The sequence below is a fragment of the Hemiscyllium ocellatum genome, chromosome 1 (assembly GCF_020745735.1).
Source record: "Hemiscyllium ocellatum isolate sHemOce1 chromosome 1, sHemOce1.pat.X.cur, whole genome shotgun sequence".
Taxonomy (NCBI): Eukaryota; Metazoa; Chordata; class Chondrichthyes; order Orectolobiformes; family Hemiscylliidae; genus Hemiscyllium; species Hemiscyllium ocellatum.
In genome coordinates this window covers 18,748,749-18,771,972 of record NC_083401.1, presented here as the reverse complement: position 1 = coordinate 18,771,972, position 23,224 = coordinate 18,748,749, and the positions used below count along the sequence as shown (strand labels likewise).

The 23,224-nt window shown below is 42.2% G+C and overlaps 1 protein-coding gene across 2 annotated transcripts in view; it reads left to right on the top strand.

Annotated features, from left to right (window-relative positions):
- LOC132824791 (dedicator of cytokinesis protein 2-like) overlaps positions 1–23,224 on the top strand; it is a 1,235,709-nt gene that overhangs the window by 260,944 nt on the left and 951,541 nt on the right. For both annotated transcript variants that reach the window (XM_060839646.1, XM_060839560.1), the window contains exons 16-19: positions 7,279–7,351; positions 8,787–8,890; positions 16,732–16,915; positions 21,490–21,587. In XM_060839646.1, the coding sequence (XP_060695629.1) occupies positions 7,279–7,351; positions 8,787–8,890; positions 16,732–16,915; positions 21,490–21,587 (459 nt within the window). The remainder of the gene's footprint in view (positions 1–7,278; positions 7,352–8,786; positions 8,891–16,731; positions 16,916–21,489; positions 21,588–23,224) is intronic.

Below are 23,224 nucleotides of genomic sequence, written 5' to 3'. Positions count from 1 at the left end.
ATTCAGTGTCTCATTCAAAAGATGTGATCTGTGAAGGTGAGGTGCTGCCTCATTGTGATCCTGGAGTGACAGCCTGAATCTGATATTCCCTACCAAGGTACATCTTCAGTCGAAACTTTTTTACAGGACCTTGAGATCTTGTTTGGAAATTCCAAAATTCGGATAATTGTTGTTTGGATAACCGAGGTTATTCGGTAAATAGTGATGTCTTGAAAGAGTTCGTACTACTTGCTGACTTCTTCTCTGTAAAAGCAACTGATTAAATCTGTCCAACTGAGGCAAAATTAACTTTTTCTGCCTTGACTCACAACCTATGGAGAAACATTCATGTTCACTCTGTAAAGAACCACACTGGAATCACACTTTACACATTGTGTAGCTGTACTCTCCCTGCCCTGACACCATGCTGTCTGCTACTTCAGTTCATTTTCTTTCTGATGTCTAAGTGAATGGTGTGTCTGTGTGAACAGGTTCCATTCATTGTTGCCTCCCCAGGACGATCTTCAGGTCAGGACGTGTGCTCGTTCACAGACTCGACCTGACGAGCTGCATTTCTGAATTCAGTTGTTAAGTGTCAGCCCACTGTTTCACAGGCTTAGGCCTTCACCCAATACTGGGAGATGCTTCGTCAATAAGCAGACTGGAAATGGGGGCTGCCATCCTCTATCGAGAAACACCAGAGGGTCTCTGACTCTGATCTATTATTGTGCTGCTGGTCAGGAAAGAGGCAGCCAACTTCGTTCTCTCACTCACACCCTCTAACCTTAAATAGTACAAATTAAAATAAGAAACATGAATAGGGGGTAGGTGATATAACCAGTTGAATCTACTCTGCGGTTCCGTCAGATCAGCTTGAGTTCAACGCTTTATCTCCTGATTCTAACAGAATCGAAAAGAATTAACATGCCCCTTGTGAAACATCAGAGTCAATTTAAGAGTTAACACTAAGAGCAAGGGCAGATTATTACTTTAACTACACACTGTTAACACAAAGGATACTCGTTAGGAAACACTCTGATGAACACATGAAGAACACTAGGTTGGGGGGAGGCAGGTGCTAATGTGACTGTGCTGGTCATCCAGAATCACTGGGTAATGTTTGAGGACTTTGGTTTGACCATGACAGGTAATGAAATATATATTCAATAAAAATCTGGAATAGAAAGCCAGCCTTATGCTGAATGTTGATTGTCGTAAAAACACATCCAGTTCACAAATGTCCTTTTGGGGATGTAAATCTGCTGTCAGTATTATGTAGATGAAGTAGTGATCTGTACTTGTTCAAAGTATTTACTTTTAAATTGACCCTGATGTTTCACAAGGATCAATTGTATCTTGGATACAATGTTACTAATAAGTCACCATAGTCCCACTTTCTCATTAGATGATTAGTGGTTGTTTAACCTGAGAGTTACCACACTTCAGGCAAGGGGAGAGGTTGAGAAGGAGAGTCCTTCATAGTGACCTCAGCTGTTGTGGGAGTTGAACCCATATTGTTGGTGTTACTCTGTATTGTAGAGCAACTGTTCAGCTGACTGAGCTAACCAACCTTGCAACAAGTTGAATTGATGTTTCTGCTTGGTTCAGAACTAGCTATCATGTTCACATGTTAAGTGAACGTGATATTCACTATATCGCAGAAACACAATGCTTCAATAGTAAGTATTACGCCTTTAGTTTTAAACCAAAATTGAACCCACTTCTGACAATGTGAACATCTTTCTCTACTTGACTAACAGTAGCTTGACTAACATCTAAAGAAGGACTGGTGGCAGTGAATCTGTTGATAATATGTTGCTAGATGTGGCAACCAATATTATAACAACCACGAGCCCTGTTCAGGACTCACTATGCAGAGGCAAATATCCTCTCAGAAATGATTCTGTCACTTTCTCAATGTTTTATAGGTTTCAGTAAATCACCAATCATCTGTAAACAGCAGGTTCCCTTTACTCATTCTGTTCAATCTCTCCTCCTTGGTGATACATATCCCAGGATTCCATGTGTTGCACTTCCTTCAAAGCAAAACTATCCTTCCTTAGGTATCGACACCAAAACTGTGGCCTAGGTGCATCCTTGCTAGGGTCACAGCACGATGTCCTTAATCATGTATTCAACCCCAGTTACAATACAGACCAACATACGACTATCTTCTGACAATAGCTGACGGGGCAACACGGTAGCTCAGTGTTTAGCACTGATGCCACACAGCACTAGGGTCCCAGGTTCAATCCCAGCCTCGGGTGACTGTCTGTGTGGAGTTTGCACATCCTCCCCAAGTCTGCTTGGGTTTCCTCCCACAGTCAAAAGATGTGCAGGTCAGGTGAATTGGCCATGCTAAGTTGCCCGTAGTGTTCGGTGCATCATTCAGAGGGAAAGGGGTCTGGGTGGGTTCCCCTTCGGAGGGTCGGTGTGGACATGTTGGACCAAAGGGCCTGTTTCCACACTGTAGGGAATCTAATCATACTGCAAGGTAACTTTCTGAGTTGTATGTTCACCTCAAAAACGGGCTTCCAATCTCCCTTTCTGCCTGTGAATCCAAGAGGATAGTGTAGAAGGAGCTGTCACAAGTCCAGCATTTCCCCTCACTCTGAGGAATCTATTGGAGCTTTATCGTGCAGTGTAAAAGTTCAAAAGGTAGAACTTTTCTTCTTTGTTCCTGACAATTCCCCTGGATTTTAATGGATGGATACAAACAGGGGTCAAATATAATTTGCCAGCACTGCCAACATATTTAGGATAAATTCACTGCCACCAATCTTGTTTGGTATTAATTTTTGGTGTCCTTCCTTCCTTTCCTCTGCCTGATTATTCCCTATATATTTATGGATGGATAATTATCCCAAGGTTCCATTAAATCCTCAGGTCTTGCAGTTATTCCAGATATTATTCAGGGAAGTCACTAGTCTTGGGGCGAAAAGAACAGTATTTTACATTTTTATTGTGTCTTTAATGTAGTGAATCATTACAGCATTTCCAAGGAGTATTGCCAAACAAAACTTAACACCAAGGGTGTTATTAATCCAATATCTGGGTTCAAGTCCACCTCAGGGACTAGGAGTCATACATCCATAGAGTTGTACAGCACAGAAACAGACTCTTTGGTCCAACTCTTCCATGCTGATCAGATAGCTTAAATTAATCTAGTCCCACCTGCCAGCACTAGACCCATCTCCCTCTCAACCCTTCCTCTTCATGTAACCCTCCAAATATACCTTTTAGATGTTGTAATTCCACCACTACTTCTGGCAGCTCACTCCATACTGGCACCACCCTTTGCATGGAAAGGTTATTCCTTCGGTGCCTTTTGAATCATTCCCCTCACACCTTTGTTAGGACACAGCAGTGAACCTCTCTGTTAATTAAACTAAACATCCAGTAAAGCTCACCTCACCTCATAATCACTTAAAATGTAAGTGACAGAGAACCCCCAAATTCCACTATTTAAAGAGAATAATATAAAATTATTCTTTAACTCTAAAAGTGAACATTAAACAACAACTATTCACAACTCTAAGCCCCCCTTTCTCATAACTGCTTATTACATGTCTCTAACTTGATAACAATATACTGTTGCAATAAAATAATAAATTAGTAAAATTACATCAATTTAATTTCAAAACCACACAGCAGCTGTTGTCTTCTGTGCCTGTCTTCTTCCGGTTCAAGATCTCCCTGGGTTGTCTTCTTTCTAATTACTGTGAAGATGTTTCATATGGAAGAGTACCTTTGATAGAGAGTGTTTCAATGTCTTGGGTCTGTCTTTATCTCTCTCTCTTTGTGGCAGTTGCTCTGACCGATTTTCAAAATGCCTGCATTTTTATATCCCTACCATCGGATCGTCTCATTGTTTCAATGTTGGCAAAACCATCCACGCGGTCCATATTCCTCAATTCACATATCTGTCAAGGTTCCTCTTAAACATTGCTATTGTATCTGCTTCTACCACTTCCACTAGCAGCCCATTCCAGGCACTTACCACGTTCTGTGTAAAATAACTTGCCTCTCAAACTTCCTTTAACCTTTCATCCTTTCACCTTAAACCAATATCCCCTAGTAAGTGACATTTATACCCTTCCACCTATCCATTCTATCCACGACTTTCATAATTTTGTAAACTTTCCTCAGGTCACCCTCAGCCTCTGACGTTCAAACGAAAACAAACCACATTTGGCCAACCTTTCTTCATAGCCAATACTCTCCAAATCTGGCAACATCCTGGTAAACCTTTTCCTAACCTTCTCCAAAGCCTCCACATCCTCCAGTAGTGTGGTGACCAGAATTGTACATAGTATTCCAAATGTGGTCTCAATAAAGCTCTATGCAACTTATTCACCAGCTTATGAACTTGTGTTACCACTTTCAGGGACCATTTGTGGGCCTGTACATCTGGATCGCTCTGTATGTTATTGCCTCTAAGGGTTCTGCATACCTTTACTCATTAGATCTTCCAAAATGCATCAGCTCGCATTTGTCTGCATCAAATTCCATCTGTCACCCAAAACTCCAGCCTATCTATATGATAGATTTAAGACAGTTGTCCGAGGCAGATTCTTTACTCAGAGAGTGGTAAGGGAGTGGAATGCCCTGCCTGCCAATGTAGTTAACTTAGCCACATTAAGGGCATTTAAACAGTCCTTGTTTAAGTGTATGGATGATGATGGAATAGTGTCGGGGGAGGGGCTTAGATTAGTTCACAGGTCCGCGCATCATTGAGGGCCAAAGAGCTTGTTCTATGTTGTATATTCTGTATGTTCTATATGCTACATTGTCTTGTATTCCTCCTCACTATCTGCAGCTCCTTGTGTCATCTGAGAGATGGTACAGATTTAAAAATCACACAAAGCAGGTTAACCAGGTTAACGAAAAGTAAACAACCTGCAGGTAGTCAATCCAGAGACGTTTTATGAATTCCTACTTTGAAAAGGGAACCAGTTTGACTCAAGATTGGGATGCAGACAGACTCTAATCTCACACCTTTAATACATAGAGTCATAGAGATGTACAGCATGAAAAGAGACCCATTGATCCAACCCGTCCATGCTGACCATATATCCCAACCCAATCTAGTCCCACCTGCCAGCACCCGGCCCATATCTCTCCAAACCCTTCCTATTCATATACCCATCCAAATGCCTCTTAAATGTTGCAATTGTACCATCCCCCACCACTTCCTCTGGCAGCTCATTCCACACATGTATCACCTTCTGCATGAAAGCATTGCCCCTTGGGTCTATTTTATGTCTTTCCCCTCTCACCCTAAACCTATGCCCTCTAGTTCTGGGCTCCCTGATCTCAGGGAAAAGACTTTGCCTATTTATCCTATCCATGGCCCTCATCATTTTGTAAATCTCTATAAACCTCATCCCCCAGCCTCTGACGCTCCAGGGAAAACAGCCCCAGCCTGTTCAGTCTCTCCCCATAGATCAAATCCTCCAACCCTGGCAACATCCTTGTAAACCTTTTCTGAACCCTTTCAACTTTCACAACATCTTTCCATTAGGAAGGAGACCAGAATTGCACGCAATATTCCAACAGTGGCCTAACCAATGTCTTGTACAGCCACAACATGACCTCTCAACTTCTGTACTCAATATTCTGACCAATAAAGGAAAGCATACCAAGCGCCTTCTTCACTATCCTATCTATCTGCGACTCCACTTTCAAGGAGCTATGAACCTACACTCCAAGGTCTCTTTGTTCAGCAACACTCCCTAGGACCTTACCATTAAGTGTATAAGTCCTGCTAAGATTTGTTTTCCCAAAATGCAGCACCTCGCACTTATCTGAATTAAACTCCATCTGCCACTTCTCAGCCCATTGGCCCATCCGGTCCAGATCCTGTTGTAATCTGAGGTAACCCTCTTTGCTATCCACTACACCTCCAATTTTGGTGTCACCTGCAAACTTACTAACTGTACCTCTTATGCTCGCATCCAAATCATTTATGTAAATGACAAAAAGTAGAAGCCCCAGCACCGATCCTTGTGGCAATCCACTGGTCACAGGCCTCCAGTCTGAAAAACAACTCTCCTCCACCACCCTCTGTCTTCTACCTTTGAACCAGTTCTGTATCCAAATGCTAATTCTCCCTCTATTCCATGAGATCTAACCTTGCTAATCAGTCTCCCATGGGGAACCTTGTCGAATGCCTTACTGAAGTCCATATAGATCACATCAATCTTCTTTGTTACTTCTTCAAAGTTTGTGAGACATGATTTCCCACGCACAAAGTCATGTTGACTATCCCTAATCAGTCCTTGCCTTTCCAATACATGTACATCCTGTCCCTCAGGATTCCCTCCAATCACTGAGGTCAGGCTCACTGGTCTATAGTTCCCTGGTTTGTCTTTACCGCCCTTCTTAAACAGTGGCACCACGTTTGCCAATCTCCAGTCTTCCGGCACCTTACCTGTGACTGTCGATGATACAAATATCTTAGCAAGAGGCCCAGCAATCACTTCTCTAGCTTCCCACAGAGTTCTCGGGTACACCTATCACTTTTCTTTAACCAAATTCAAGTTATCTCAAGAATGTGACTTAAAAGAAATTCTGGGATTTACATATTAACGAACCAAAACATGCAACCCATTCTAAAAGATGAAGTACTTAACAGCAATCTAGATTTCTTCTTTACATTGTTTTACTTGCATGATGCTGTGATCTTTTGCTAGAAATTCTATGTCTTATGATCCTGCCTCACTAGTTACCTAACAAAGGAGCAGTGCTTCGAAAGCTCATGCTTCCAAATAAACCTGTTGGAGTATGATTTTTAAACTTTGTGATTTTGAAACTTTGTCCACCCCAATCCAACACTTACACCTCCATAACATGGTACAGATTAACCACAATCTCACTGAATGATGAAACAGGCTTGACGAGCTAGATTGCCATGTTCTGCTGTTATATTTCTGTGCAGCTTAAAAGAGATGCATTTATCTTAATGTATGGTTAACACTTCCTATTAAACAGGGTCTAAGGAATTGCATATTTATGAATTAAGCAATCGCATAAACAGATTTACATGTGAATTTAAGGTGCAGTCTTTATTCACTTTCATAAACATAAAGTCCACACTAAACATGAATCACTTGTCATTGCACCTCTCTCACTTGCTTTCAGATATTCAAACTCGATATTGCATGGTATTACACCATGCTAATAATAATAACTAAAACTGGAACCTTTTCTTGTCCAATATTTCTGCCAGCCTCTTCAGTCAATCCCATGCCAATCATTTCCTTTGTCAGCTCACTGTGTTTCAATTACTCTTCTCAGGTCACTATTCCCATTGAAGATGTTCAGAGGACCCACCTTCGCTTCACATTCAAACACAGATCATCTGCTGAATGTAAGTACAGTTGATCACTGCCTAACAGCCTCCTTTCCTTAAAATCTGAAACTTGATCCAAAGTCGTAAGACAATAACCTTGCAGTCTACACCAGCATACAACGTATGAGGAATTCAAGCCAGGGGAGGAATATTTTACTGTACAGCAGGATCCTTTTGGCCATTTAAACTGGTGTCCCTTGTGACATTACATCTTTTCAATGAATTTGGCTATTGCATTTCCTTGTCAACCATGGCTGGCTTGTGTCAATTCTTCCTTGACATTGGGAAGACCCTGTCATCAAAAATAGTTTATTCTGTATGCATTCACAGGATGAGGGTGTCACTGGCTAGGCAGCATTTATTACCCATTCCTAATTGACCGAGAGCTGCCTGAACTGCTGTGCTCTTCCAGCACCACTGATCCCTAAATGACCGAGAGTCAACCACATTGCTATGGGTCTGGAGTCACATGTAGGCCAGACCAGGTAAGGATGGCAGTTTTGTTTCCTAAAAGTCATTAGTGAACCAGGTGGGTTTTTCCAACAATTGTCAATGGATTCCTGGTCATCATTAGACACTTCAATGCAGGTTTCATTTTTATTAAATTCAAATCCTACCATCTGCCATGGCGGGATTTGAAGCAGGTCCCCAGAACATTATCTGAGTCTCTGTCTTCGATAATGACATTAGGTTATCACCTCCCTGCACCATGGATATGATTTTCAGCAAAGGAACAACTATAAATCTTGCACATATTCTATTTATTATAATCATTGGATGTGGGCATCAATAACCTTCCATCCCTAATTGCCCTTGAGAAGGTGATGGTGAGCTGCAAAGTAAATAACCTGATCTTATCCAGCCTCTCTTCATAGCTAGAATGCTTTATCTCAGGCAGCATCCTCGTGAATCTCCTCTCTAACCCTCTACAGTGCGGTCACATCCTTCCTATAGTATGGTTACCAGAAATGCACACAGTATTCCAGCAATGGCCTAACCAAGGCTCCAACATAACTTTCCTGCTCTGATAATTTAAGCTCTGATTGATAAAGGCAAATGTCTGTATGTCTTCATAATTATCCTATGAAGCTGTCCTGTCCCCTTCAAGTATTTGTGGACGAGCATGCCATGATCCCACTGTTCCTCTGAATTTCCTGCCATCCATTGAGTACTCCCTTGTCTTGTTACCCTGTCAGAGGGTTTGAAATTACATCCCCCCCCCCAAGCATTAGCCTGGGATTCGACATTATTAGTCACATGGCATTGCTACTCCCCCAGAAGTAGTGCCCAGAAAAATCTCAAGCTGAAAAATGTATGTGAAAAAACGTAAAGCTCTTATGTGAAAAAGATTTGAGTCTACTCGTCAGGGAAGGTCAAGCATGTTTGAAGAAGTCTCAGCATCTATGAATTTTGCCAAACGATAAAACCCTATAACATTCTCTATCTATTACAGCGAGAGATAAAGGAGAGAAAATATTTGCAATGGCGTATGTGAAACTAATGAAACCTGATGGAACAACCCTGCGAGATGGAGAGCATGACCTCATCTTGTATAAGGTGAAAATAAATGGCGATGATATTCAAGTTGGTCTGTAATTTCTTTTCAGCTGGCTGTTCCCGAAAGCTGATTTCCATCAAAAAGCACAAAGTGAGACATTGTTGGCATTCAAAGAAGGGAGGGAATTGGAGTGCAAAAATAAGGAAATCTTGCTTTCATTGTGCACGGAATACACCCAGATTACTGTGTATTATTTTGGCTCTTTACCTAAGGACAGGTACAGTTGCATTTGAAGCAGTCCAGAGAAGGTTCACAAGGTTAATTCCTGAGGCAAGGGGTTTCCTGTTGAGGAAAGGTTGAGTGGGTTGGCCGTAAACTCGTTCGAGGTGAGAAGTGCTTGAATTGGTCAGATTGAAACAGACTGTGTGGTAAAGAGGCTTGACAGGGTGATGCTGAGAGAATGTTTCATTATGTCAGAGAATATATAGCCAGGGGAACATTTCAGAATAAACAGTTTCCTATTTAAAACCATGATCAGGCGAAATTTCATTTTCAGAGGGTCATTAATCTTTGTAAATCTCTACCCACAGAGCCACATAGGTGATTGAATATATTCAAGGCTGTTAGATTTCTGATAGGGAAGGGAGCAAAAGATTCATGGGGGGAGGGGGGTTGTTGGTGTGGGGATTCAGGAAGGTGGAGTCAAGGTCACATTGAAATAAGCTGTGTGTCTATTGAATGGCAGTGTGGCACCCAATCACTTGATGCTGTTTTATTTCTTCAGTTATGTTCGAATCACAAGTTCCTTCTTGGGCTGAGCTTACTAGTTGTTTTGGGAGTGGAAGGAAATAATGTTTTACTTGCCCAGATTTCTTTTAAAAATGCATTCAAGGGATGGGGTGCGTCTCTGGCTAAGCCAGGATTTATTGTCCATCCCTAGTTGCCCAGAGGGCAGTTAAAAGTCAACCACTTTGCTGTGGGTCTGGATGGGGACAGCAGTTTCCTTTCTTAATGGACAATAGTGAACCACATGGACTTTTCCCGACAATTGACAAAAGATTCAAAGTCATCATTACACTCTTAATTCCAGATTTTTATTGAATTCAGATTTCACCATCTGCCATGGCAGGATTCAAACCCTGGTCCCCAGGATATTACCCAGGTCACCAGATTAGTAGTCTCGTGATAATACCACTGGGCCACTTGGGAGTAAAGGATGGACTTTTCCATTTTTTTTAAGTGTCAGGGTGCGAGTGTGTTCGATCATCAGTCAGTTCGACAAGAGCTAACCTTATTACTGACTTAAGACTGACAAACTGTGTCAGAGGTTGGGTGGTACAGTAGCAGATATTTTTGTTTCTTCAACTGGGGAGGTGGTCATGAGGAGAGGGGCAGTTCGACACTAGGATGGGGGTGGTAGCTTTTAGAGGCTGCAACCTTATGCCCCACTCCATCACTGCCTCCAATTGACCTCAAACTAGGGATATTGAAATATATCAGCAGTCAGGTCTCTCTCCAGTTTTCCGTCAGTAAAGTAGCTACCCTTCTGGAATGCAATGGGGACAGATGATCCGAGAGGTGGCAAGTTGAGTCCCTTTAATGGCCATTAATAGATTTTGCACTCAACCACCCGAACTGTTGGTGAATCTAAAGAATTTTGGACGGACTTTCTCACCCTGCATTTGATTTCTGAAGCCATGCAAAAAAGATTGAAGTTATCACCCGGACCGACAAGTCTCATTATTTCCCCTTCTCGCCACGTTCAGGAAAGAGAAAGTTGTACCTTGAAAGTTTGAGATGTAATGATCCAAATTGGAGTTTGATTGGGTCATGGGAGCGATGAGAATGATGAAGAAAATCAGAAAACAGGGAAAACCCAAGGTTTAATTCAATCACAGGTATCCAAGTCAGTTGTTTAAGTGAGTGGGAAAAGGTTTGGCAGATGGATTACAATGTTAATAAATGTGAAGTCATCTATTTTGGTCAGAGTAACAGGAAAAAGGATTATTATTTGAATGGTAAAAGTTGCAACACACTGCTGTGCAGAGGGAACTGGGTGTCCTTGTGCATGAATCACAGAGGGTTGGTCTGCAGATACAATAGGAAATTAGGAAGGCAAATGGAATTGCATCCTTCATTGCTGAAGGGATTGAGTTTAAAAGCATGTTGCAGCTGTACAAGGTGCTGGTGAAATCACACCTGGAGTACTGTGTGCAGTTTTTGTCTCCTTACCTGAGAAAGGATGTACTGGCACTGGAGGGGGTGCAGAGGAGGTTCATTGGGTTGATTCCAAAGTTGACAAGGGTGGCTTTTGAGGAGAGACCGAGTAGACTGGGATTATTTTCATTAGTTCCTCCTCAACTCAGGATGCTACACAAAATTAACTTACAAAGTATTAGACCATTACTCAACATGCACTGTGACTGCTTGGGTTGTGAGTTCAGCCCTTGTAGCATGTGAAACAGAGACCATTTGACCCATCGTGTTTGTGGCATTTCTGCACTGGAGCAATTCACAGTTCCTCCATAAATATGTATCTTTCTCTGATTTGGTTACTTAGCCACTCTTATTTTAAATTATACCTAATGCGCTCTCTGTGGCTAAACATTATATTCCCTAACAACCTTCCAGATATAAAAAGAATCACCTAACCTCCCTCTTCATTTGTTGAAGTGGCAATCTTAAATTGGTGATTAAAACTATGACCACAGGAAATAATCTTTCATTGCTTCTCTTCACCATTTACTTTTGACTTGCTCGTCCATTTAAAACAATCTGAAGTCTCTCTCTTTGGAAGATATTTTCCTACCAGTGGTACCATACTGCTGAGTCTATAAGTGTGCTCTCCATGGATTTATCACTGTTTCTATAATGGAATGCAGGTTGGGCCCACAGTCTTCCAGAGAGAGAAAGAGACTGGCATGACCCAAATCCAAGATTCCCATTCCCTTTGTGTGATGTTGTTAAGGGACACAGCGTAGGGTGTGGGTCATGAGGTTTATTTTATCCATGCATGCGATATGGGCATTGCATTTAACGCCCACCCCTAATTGTTAAGAATCACCCTTATTGCTTTGGGTTTGGAGTCATGTGTTGGCCAGACCAGATAAGGATGGCAGATTTCCTTCCCTTAGTGAACCAGATGGGTTTTTGCAACAGTTGACAGTGGTCATCATTAGGTTGCTTTATTAATTCCATACTTTAAATTGAATTCAAATTTCACCATCTGCAGTGGTGAGAGTTGAATGCATATGTGCCCCAGAACATTAGCCTGGGAGTTTGGATTACTAATCCAGTGACAATACCGCTATGTCAACATCTCCCGTTCTTCGGTCAGAGAGGGCACTGTGTAAATGACAATTTTTATTTTTCATCAGTGATTTAAGCTCAGTCTCAATATCATGCTGCAGCTTGTGGGATTTAGGCTGCGTCTCTGCATCAGAAAGTACCATGTCCACCTTCTGACATTGAGCTGTGCTCTGCATCTCATGCGCTCTACACTCTGAGAGCCTGAAATTGATATTCGATCAAATAAAATGTCATATTAAAAGAAAAACCCTTAAAAGCTGTTTAATAAAGAGAGTGCACTTGTGAATCTGCTCATGTGTGAAGCAAAAGCGCCTGAAAAATCTAGATGTCCAAATTGAATCGCAGTAATTAATGTTTGACAATGCTTGAAATCCTTCAATATTTACTGAAGATAAAAGTGTCAAGCATTCCAGCAATGGCCTATCTATCTTCAGAACATATTTATGTAATATTTAATCATATTAGCATTAATAACTGCTTAAGAACAAAATTATGATCTAACAATAACTTGTGTAATGACTGTATATTGTGCATTCGCAGTAATTCATGCTTATTTAGCTAATATATAGCGGAAATCTGAAATAATAAGTGACGGAGTTTACATTTACAAACAAGAGATTGCCCTTCATTTACTCATTCCAGTTGTGGATTATCAGACCTGACCAGGATGAATCAATTTTGGACAAATTGATGACAGTCATAACCAATCGATAATGTACCTCTCCACGCAGGCATGACCAATTACACAAAAGCTGACCCGAGGATACGCAATCAATCTTTTTCCACACCCTTAAGTCCAGAAGAGGTTCAGAAGTGATGAAGTTAACTATTAAAACTTGCAGGGAAGAATGATGGTGGCTGTGGGATCATCAATTAGAAGGCGAGGAGCTAGCTGTGGAGGGAAGTGGTTCTCTGCTATTGCTCTAAGCTCCCAATTAGAGAAGCTGAATTGCTGAAGTCTCTGGAGAGCAATGCTGCTTGTGACTGCATGTACTTCCATGCAGTCGGCATTATGGTAGCTCTGTTGAGTTACATTTATACTGCAACAACCTTTCAGTCAACGAAAAAGATGGGAAAAATGTTGAAGGGGACACAAAATTTAGGATGAGCATTGAAGATGAAATAGGAGAAAGTGAGGACTGCAGATGCTGGAGATGAGAGGTGAAAATGTGTTGCTGGAAAAGCGCAGCAGGTCAGACAGCATCCAAGGAGTAGGAGAATCGACGTTTCGGGTTTAAGCCCTTCTTCCCGAAGAAGGGCTTATGCCCGAAACGTCGATTCTCCTGCTCCTTGGATGCTGCCTGACCTGTTGCACTTTTCCAGCAACACATTTTTCGGCATTGAAGATGAAATGAAAAGTCCAGAAATCTCAAACTTCTGGGAAGGTTAGAGACCAGCCAGATTCGTGGACATTTGCAGAGAAAGTTATTGATTTAATAATATCAAGAAAAGTAACTTTTAATTTATTCGTGGGCAAGGCCAGCCTTTATTGTCCATCTCCACTCGTTCAAAGAACAATTAAGAGTCAACATTGCAGTCACAGATGGGCTAGACCAGATAAAGAGGGCAGATTAAAGGATATCAGTGAACCAGATTGATTTTTACAACAATTGGCAGTGAATATAGATCATTACAGTGTAGTACAGGCCCTTTGGCCCTTGATGTTGCACTGCCCTGTGAAATCAACCTGAAGCCCATCTAACCTACACTATTCCATTCTCGCCCTTATGCCTATCCAATGACCATTTAAATGCTCTTAAAGTTAGCTAGTCTACCACAATTGCAGGCAGTGCATTCCACACTGCCACTACTCTCTGAGTAAAGAAAGTACCTCTGACATCTAACCTATATCTATCACTCCTCAATTTAAAGCTATGTCTCCTCGTGCTAGCCATCATGATCTGAGGAAAAATGCTCTCATTGTCCAACCTAGCTAACTCTCCGATTATCTTGTATGTCTCAATTCAGTCACCTCTCAACCTTCCTCCCTCCAAAGAAAACAGCCTGAAGTCCCTCAATCTTTCCTCGTAAGACTTCCCTCCATACCAGGCAACATCCTAGTAAATCTTCTCTGAATTCTTTCCAAAGCTTCCACATCCTTCCTATAATGCGGTGACCAGAACTGCACACGATACTCCAAGTGCGGCCACATCAGATTTTTGTAGCATGATTTCATGGTTCTGAAACTCAATCCCTCTCTGGTTGCGTGATTTCCAATATCTGCTTCCATCTCCCAAAGGAGGACATAACTGGGATCTAGGACGATTTGAGAACCAATTTCAGAGGCAACAGAAACACAATGGGCTGGATGTCCTCCTGCTGTCATGCATGACTCTGTCAAACTGCCAGTTTATCATTTGGGGTGGCATGGTGGCTCAGTGGTTAGCGCTGCTGCCTCACAGGACCCGGGTTCAATTCCCACCTTGGGTGACTGTCTGTATAGAGTTTGCATGTTCTCCCTATGTCTGCATAGGTTTCCTCCCACGGTCCCAAGATGTATTGGTCAGGTGAATTGGCCATGTTAAATTGCACATAGTGTGAGGTGCATTAGTCAGGGGTAAATATAGGATAGGGGAACGGGTCTGGGTGGGTTACTCTTCAGAGGGTCGGTGCAGATTTGTTGGGCCAAATGGCCTGTTTCCATACAGTAGTGAATCTTATCTAATCATTCCTAGTCAAAATGTAACCATGCAATCCTGAATCCTGATGCTTGGTTTTAAAGGATAGGTGAGGTTTATAAAGATGGAGAGTTTTAGACTTGGAATTACAGAGTGTAAAGTCTGGGTGGTCACTATCACAGCTGCCAGCAATAGAGCTGTGAAAATCAGGAATGCGCAAGGGGGCTGAAGTGGATGAAGGCAGGTACCTCAATCGATTGTGTGATTGTTGAGAGTCAGCTCCGATATCTGCATGAAAAACCCGCTGGATTAGGCGCTACTGTAAATCCATGAGTGGTACGTGAGCAGGATTTAAACCTCGATTGTTGCTATGAGAGAGAAAGCCCCTCCATTGTGGCAAAAATAGCAAATGTTCCTTAAAATAGGAACTCTCACACCACCAAAAAAAAGGAGGATGTGCCATTGGGAATGGTGGAGCTGGGTCCTGTCTCATGCATGTATGTCCTACACTGATTGCTGCCTGTGTAAATCGATAATTACCTCCATTGATGTATGGTTTTGGTGGGAGAGCTTACTGAATCATAAACTGGGCAAATTGGATGAAGTATGATTTTTATGGCTAGCCAGAGGAAAGGTGAGGCACCTCTTAATTATGATCCTGCAGCAGCTGTGGGGAATGTCAGATTATCTTGGGATTGCATGAGAATCTCATGCACATTCATGTAAGTGTGAATGTGCGTGAGAAGTGCATAAACTCTTTGGAACTTTAAAGCTCGTTAGATTACAAAAGTAAGCTTTAATATTCTTGCCCTTTAAATCTGAAAAAAAAACCCAATTGTCTTGAATGTTTAAAACACCTTGATTGCTATTTCACTGTCTGTTGACATAAGCCTGAGGCCAACTATTAATGGTTCAGTACTCAGAATCACCACAGTGCAAATGGAGGCCATTTGGCCCATCAAGCCCACAATGACCCTCCAAAGAGGGTTCACAGTTCCCCCAACTATATCCCTGTAACCCCACATTTCCCATGGCTAATCCACCTAGCCTGCCCAATCCTGGACTCTATGGGGCCGTTTAGCATGGTCAATCCACCTAGCTCAAACCTTTGGACTGTGGGAGAAAACCAGAGAATGGAAACCCATGCAGAACATACAACCTCCACACAGACAGTCACCCATGGCTGGAATCAAACCCAGATCCCTGGCACTGTGAGGCAGTAGTGCTAAAGCACTGAGCTACCATGCCACCCTACTCTCTGTTGAGTACTGTATGACTAAGCTCCAAAACCTCCATTATCAGAGCTTGTTTGGCAGTGCTAAGTGGTTATGTAATAAGAGTTCTAATTTTTTGCTTTTATGAGAGACTATGGATTTGAAATATTTGTTGTTAAAAGTGGTACTATTTGTTTGAAGGAACATTGAAGTAGGAAATGAGTTTTTATGAGTAAGAGTATTTTAAATGATGATCTGAAGTTTACACACAATATGGAATGAGTGGCAAGAAGAGAGAGTGGTGGGTTGGCATGAGTGAGGCCTAAGTTGGCATAAGTACAGATTTGGGTACAGATTGACAGAGAGGGTATGAAGGGCCATGGGAGTGAGGTTGTCATGGATGGGGCATGGGGGAATTTGTGAGGCTCGAAGGCTAGGGTGATGTTTCACATTTCTATTGCTTCTGATACACACTCAGAGCATTGAGTGCAGTCACCCGCCTAATGTCCTCTGCAAGCAGATTCCCTTGCAAACGAGATCCCATAATCCCAAAACAGAAATCCAACCTCCCAGAACCACCCTCCTGTAAGCTGGGTTTGCGGAGCTGTGCATTAACTTGACTGAGTGGGGTACGAATGTCCAGTGCTTGGTGGGGTGTCTCGGATCATTTCTTCGGTTGCCAACTTGACGTCTTTTTTTTTTAACCTCACCTGCCACCCTCTCCCCAACCCCTCACTCCTGCCTCCTCTCCAACTGCAGGGCGATAGCAGGAAACTCGAAGACCCCAACATCTACCTGAACAACATGTCCAGCAAACAGATGGCTGATTCCAAGCACAATCTGGGTTCTTCGTTCAGAAGCAGCAGCAGTGGACTGCCCATGTGTTCGAGGGACAACTTCCAGATTTCCACACTCATCTGTTCAACGAAACTCACACAGAACGGTAATGTTTCTCATCCAAATAATTTCTAACCCCCTGCTTTGTCCTCCGGTGCAGTCTAGTGATCATTGTATGACACCCCACACCTTAGGAAGAATGTAAAGGAGTGAGAGAAAAGGTTCAGTCCAAAAGGCTTCAGTTGCGTCAATGCCACTATCAAAGTTGGGGAAGTTTGGGGAAAAATAAGGTTGTTCTCCATCAAAGAGGGATGTTTGGGAGGAGGCTTAATGGAAACAATGATTGTTCTCGTCAGTTTAGACAGAAAGAATCTGTCCCCCACGAGGATCAATCTAAAGGAATAAAAACTGAAAATTCTGGAAATACTCAGCAGGGAAGACAACATCGTGGAGCAAGCCAGAGTTGGAATTCTCAAGGTCCAGGGCTAGGAAGGTGACTTCATTCGGGCGAATCGTGACAGACCAAGAACCCATTGCCTTCACACATCCGCCATGTTTGACCTTACCACCCCATTATCTGTTGAGGTCCTTAAATGGCCAATTACTGACCGGTTAAAGACCATGTAAGGACCTTATCCTGACTGGGCTTCAATTATCTCAGCTGTACCCAGGACTGAAATGAATTGGCCTATCCAATCAGTAACGCAGTGTCGGTAGAAGTCAATGGAACCATCACCCCTTCCCTCTTGATGTTGCCTTCTTCAAACAGGCCAGTGTGCCTTCGTGCACAGACATCCCTCAGGATCCTGAAAGCAAATGCTCGTCAGTTTCCCAATTAGTGAATGCTCCACCCATCATTGGTTGGGTTTCTTATTTCTTCATTTGTGGGATATGGGTGTTGCTGGGTTAATTGTCAGTCCCAAGTTGCTCTTGAGAAGGTGAGCTGCCTTCTTGAACTGCTGCTGTAAAACTGCTATGGGTTGACCCAGTTGTCACCATAGTCTTACCAGACCATCGGGGCTGCTCTCGTATTAGAGAGAAGCGACTGATGGTGATTTAACCTGAGGGCCACCAGACCACAGGTGAGGGAAAAGGTTGAGAAGGAGAGTCCTTCATGGTAACCTCAAGCTAGTGATGGGAATTGAACGCACACTGTTGGCATCACCTTAGTCTGCAAACCAACAATCCAGCCAACTGAACTAATCTGAATCCCATTGACCCAGAATGCCACAGAGGAGTGAATTCCAGGATTTTGACCCAGCGAGAGCAAAGGATCAGCAATGTTTTCATATAACGTTAATTTCCCATTTAAGGGAAAACCATTATGTGTAATTGTGGGTGTCACATTACAGAAAGCATGCAAATGTTTCAGAGAGAGTGCAGACTCAATCTATAAGAATGGTGCCATGAATGAGAATCTAGATTGAAGAGAAACTAGATTTCTCCTTGGGGAGAAAAAGGCTCAGGGGAGATCTAATCAAGGCTTTCAAAATCATGGTGAGAGTGGACAGAGTAGTTAGGGAGAAGCTTTCCCTACTCGTAAGAGTAAAGAGAATGAGAGGTCATAGATTTCAAGTGTTAAAAACCTTTCTCATTCAGTAAGTAGTTAGGGTATGGAATGTATTGCCTGGAAATGTGATGGAGGCACATTCAATTGAGGCATTCACGAGAGGCATTGGATGGAATTTTGGATAGAAACAATGTGCAGGGATATGGGGAAGAGGCCAGAAGATTGGCACTAGGGAATAGAACCAGTGTGGGCAAGGTGGTCTGAAAAGCCTCCTGCTACATCGTAACAATTCTGTGATTGTGTGAAGGGGCCTCAGTGGGGCAGTGGTGAGAAGGTTTTGAGGTCTCCGTTGCCATTGTCTTCTGATGACCTCTGTCCTCACCAATTCCATCCATCAGCTTTATTTCTCTGCACAACTCCTGACGGTTGCCAGCATTTTCTGTCTTTATCTCCAGTGTCCATGGCACGTTGTTTCTGCAGCATGAACATGTCTTAAAGCAATCGAATTAAAAGGAATGAAGGAAAACGCTTTGTAGGCAGCGAGTGGTCATGATCTGCAATGCGTTGCTCACTATCCAGTGTACCTTTCAACGGGAATTAGATCAGAACCTGAAGAGAGAAAAGACATTCTAAGGGCTCGAGGGATAGACTGTCAGTGTGGGGTGAGCTCAAATTCTTCTACACTGAACCAACAAAGGCCTGATGGGTCAAATGGCCTCATTCTGTCCTGTAATAATTCTATGGACTGAACTTACGTGGTTGCATGCATCGAAATACCAACATCAGTCTCAATTCCCTTGATCTCCTCATGTAATTCTACGTGTCTCTTCAATCCATTTTGTTATATTATTTATGACAATGCTTTTTCTCTGTAACTCATTCCATTTGTGTTGATGTAATTTATATTCCTATAAAAAAACAAATTTTACTGCAGGACATAAAAAAAAGAGTGATTTAAATTAAAGCGGTCATTGTCTTCTGTCTGGTAAATGCTTTTGTTTGGTGGGATAGGGGTGTTGCACATCATTTGCATGACATTAATGCACATGCAGACATCAAAATTATTAGTTTTGAAGTGAGTTTCTATGCCTGCAAGCTAAGGGAAAAGAAAGATTGGTATCACAAAACCAGGAGACATATATTTAAAGCAGTTTGCAAAATGAACAGATGAGCTTTGGTGAGAGAATTCTCCACCCAGTGGCTAGTAGGAATCTGAAACACACTTTCTGAAAGGAGGAGTGAGGCAAAATCCCTCTTGCATTGATAAACTACCTGGGTGCGCACTTTAATTGCCGTGACCTGCAAGAATTAGAAAGTGGGATGAGGATGGATGGATTATTTTCAGCTGCCTCAGATGTGGTGGGCCAAATGGTCTCACTAGTCTTTTGGAAGCCTTTATGATTCAATGACTGTAACAAAAAGAAGAATGTGCAGCTGTACTGTACTTTTCAGACCAGCAGGACTGCTCACTGCAAGGATACCAGGGCATTTATATACTTTCCTTTAAATGTGTCAAAGTCATTTATAAGAATGTGCCCAGGAATGGGAAACTTCAGTCATGAGGGTAGTACTTAAGAAGCTGGGACTGTTCTACTTGAAGCGAACAAGGCTGAGAGAACATCTGACAGAGGTCTTCAAAACCACGAGCACTCTGGAGAGAGTAGATCGGTTGAAACTGCTCCCACTTGTAAAAGAGAAAGTAACGACAAGGCACAGATTTAAAGTGATGTGTAAAAGAAGCAAGGGTGATGGAAGAAAAGAATTTTTCGTACGGCAGTACTTAGGATATGGGCTGAACTGTTTGGAAATGAGATAGAGGCAGCTGCAATTGAGGCATTTAAGCGTGCAATTATTTTGCTTGAAATGGTGTGCAGGGGAACAGATAGGTGATTGACCGCACGTAATAGAACTACTATAGGCATGACGGGCCAAATGTACATTCTGTACTGTAGCAGTTCTGTGATTCTGTGAAATAATTGTCAATGAGAAATCTAGTTCTGAATATTAATTGGGATACAGAAAGGGGAGCTTGGCACTGAGGAGTTTGGAGGGGGAGCATCCATAGAGTCATACAGCACAGAAACAGACCCTTCGGTCCAACCAGTTAATGCTGAACATAATCCCAAACTAAACTAGTCCCACCTGCCTGGTCCTAGCCCATATCCCTCCAAACCTTGCCTATTATGTATTTATCCAAATGTATTTTAAACATTGTAATTGTACCCACATCCACCACTTCCTCAGAAAGTTCATTCCACACGCAAACCACCCTCTATGTAAAAGATTTACCCCCTCATGTCTTTTTTAAATCTCTCTCCTCTCACCTTTAAAATGTGCCCCTTAGTCTTGAAATCACCCATCCTGGGGAAAAGACAACTACCATCAACACTATATATACCTCTCATTGTTTATAGACTTCTATCAGGTCACCTCTCAACCTCCTACGCTCCAGTGTAAAAAGTACCAGCCTTGCAAGTTTTACAATATTCCATAACTCCAATCCTAGAGTACAAGAACATTCCATTGCTGCTATCCAGGTAATACTTTGGAACAAATTAGGGTAGATCTTATATCTCATTAAAGTCATTCTTTATATCGTCCATGAACTGCTCTTTCTCCATTCCATCATTGATAACAGCTTCTCTGTCCTTTTTCACTTATTATGAAACCCTTTCACAATTTTATCTTGTTTTCATCCTTAATCCTAAATGTATGCCTTAACTATGATTCAGCCAATTCTACTTTAGTTGCTACATTGTTACAATTGAATGCCACTATTGAATGAGATATTCTACAGTCACTATATTATTGCCAAATTATTTTGATCTGGTTTATTTTCCTGTTGTTGTCCAAAATTAAAATAGCTTTTATACATGTTGAAATATTAATACAGGTACTCTTTTGCATAATAAAACAATTGCCCCAAACAGACTTTAATCCTGATTGGGATGTAACCTTGCCTCACCAACCCCTGTAATGTTGCTTTCTATTGGTTGGGTGGTATACCTCCAAGATGATTATAATCCCGTGGTATTTTGTTGCATTAGGCCTCGTCTTCAGAGCATATGGATTGAATTTCCAGCCTGCACAGACATGGAATTGGCTTTTATTAATAATAAAATAAATAAATGTGCTTTTATTTTTTGTTCCCAATTTTCTTCATGATTCAGTGGATCTCTTGGGCTTGTTGAAATGGCGTTCCAACACTGATACACTCAATGAGAATCTGAAAAAACTGATGAAGGTCGATGGAGGAGAAGTCGTGAAGGTAAGTGAAGGTGATAAGAGCCCACACTGTTGCTTTGTCTGTTGGTCCATGTGTATTCACTGAGGTGAGCAATGCTGTAAAAATGCTGTAAGTCCTGATGAAGGGCTTATGCCTGAAACATCGATTCTCCTGCTCCTCGGATGCTGCCTGACCTGCTGCGCTTTTCCAGCACCACACTCTCGACTCTGATCTCCAGCATCTGCAGTCCTCACTTTCTCCTCCTCAATGCCAAAAAGAACTTGTTCCAACATGTCAGTGTGTATCAGGTCAGGCCGGTTGCCCCATCTGTTTAAGACTGTTTTTCAGTCATGGGTTCAGGTTCCATCCGAGAGAATTGAGCACACGCAGGATTGTGTTGTCACTCCCAGTGCAGTAGTGAGTCAGTGTTGGAGCGCCGACTCATGGATGAGCCTTTCTCCTGTCTCAGGTGTCTGTAAAAGATTTCACATCAGTATTGGAAGAAGATGAGGCAAATTTTCCCTGACCATTTTTTATCCCTCAACCCAACATCAATGAGAGCAAAAATATGATCACTATCCCACTGCTATTTGTCATAGCTTGCTGTGCACAAAATGTTGCCTCTGTTCAACCAGACCCTGGGTGAGGTTCACCACGTTTCTAGTTCCCGATGGGATATCCCAAATTGTTAAGTTTCTGTGTAAAGAGGGATACAATGGCTCCTTTTCTTTATTCATCCATCCCTTTGGTTGGTCACAGAGTCATATGGCACGGAGACAGACCCGTTAGTCCAACTTGTCCATGCCGACTAGATATCCGAAATTTATTCCGCCTCATTTGCCAGCAGTTGGCCCATATCCCTTAAGAAGAGCTCATGCTCGAAATGTTGATTCTCCTGCTCCTTGGATGCTGCCTGGCCGGCTGTACTTTTCCAGCACCACACTCTTCGACTCTGATCTCCAGCATCTGCAGTGCTCACTTTCTCCCATATCCCTCTAAACCCTTCCTATTTATATGCCCATCCAGATGCCTTTTAAATGCTGCAATTGTACCAGCCTCCACCATGTCTTGTGGTAGCTCATTCCATACACATACCAACCTCTGTGTGAAAAAGTTGCCCTTAGGTCCCTTTTAAATCTTTCCCCTCTTAAACCTATGCCGTTTAGTTCTCAACTTCCCTCTGGTGGTGTAGAATCCCTATAGTGCAGAAAGAGGCCATTTGGTCGATTGAGTCTGCACCGATCCTCCAAAGACCATCCCACCCAGTCCCACTCCATCCCTATAACCCCATGATACTTTTTACCATGGCTAACCCACTTAACCTGCACATCCCTGGACACTACAGGGTAGTTAAGCACAGCCAATCCACCTGACCTGCACATCTTTCTCACAGCAAGGTTAATTTAAAAATGGATTTCTTATGCCTTTCCTGAAGAAGCAAATGAATTTATGTTTTAAAAGTGGCCAATTTCACTAGACTTTCTTGACTTAACTAAGTTTAAGTATTAGATTTTAAGCAGAAATTAGGACAAATTACTTTTCTCAAAGGGAGAATAATGGTAATTTTTTTTGGTGGAGTGTCTTGAAGTTCTTTGAGTCAATGAAATAAAGCTGGCAAAGGTGATATTAAGACTGAATAAAGAGGTTTGTTAAGCCTAATAGCCATAACAATGTTCATA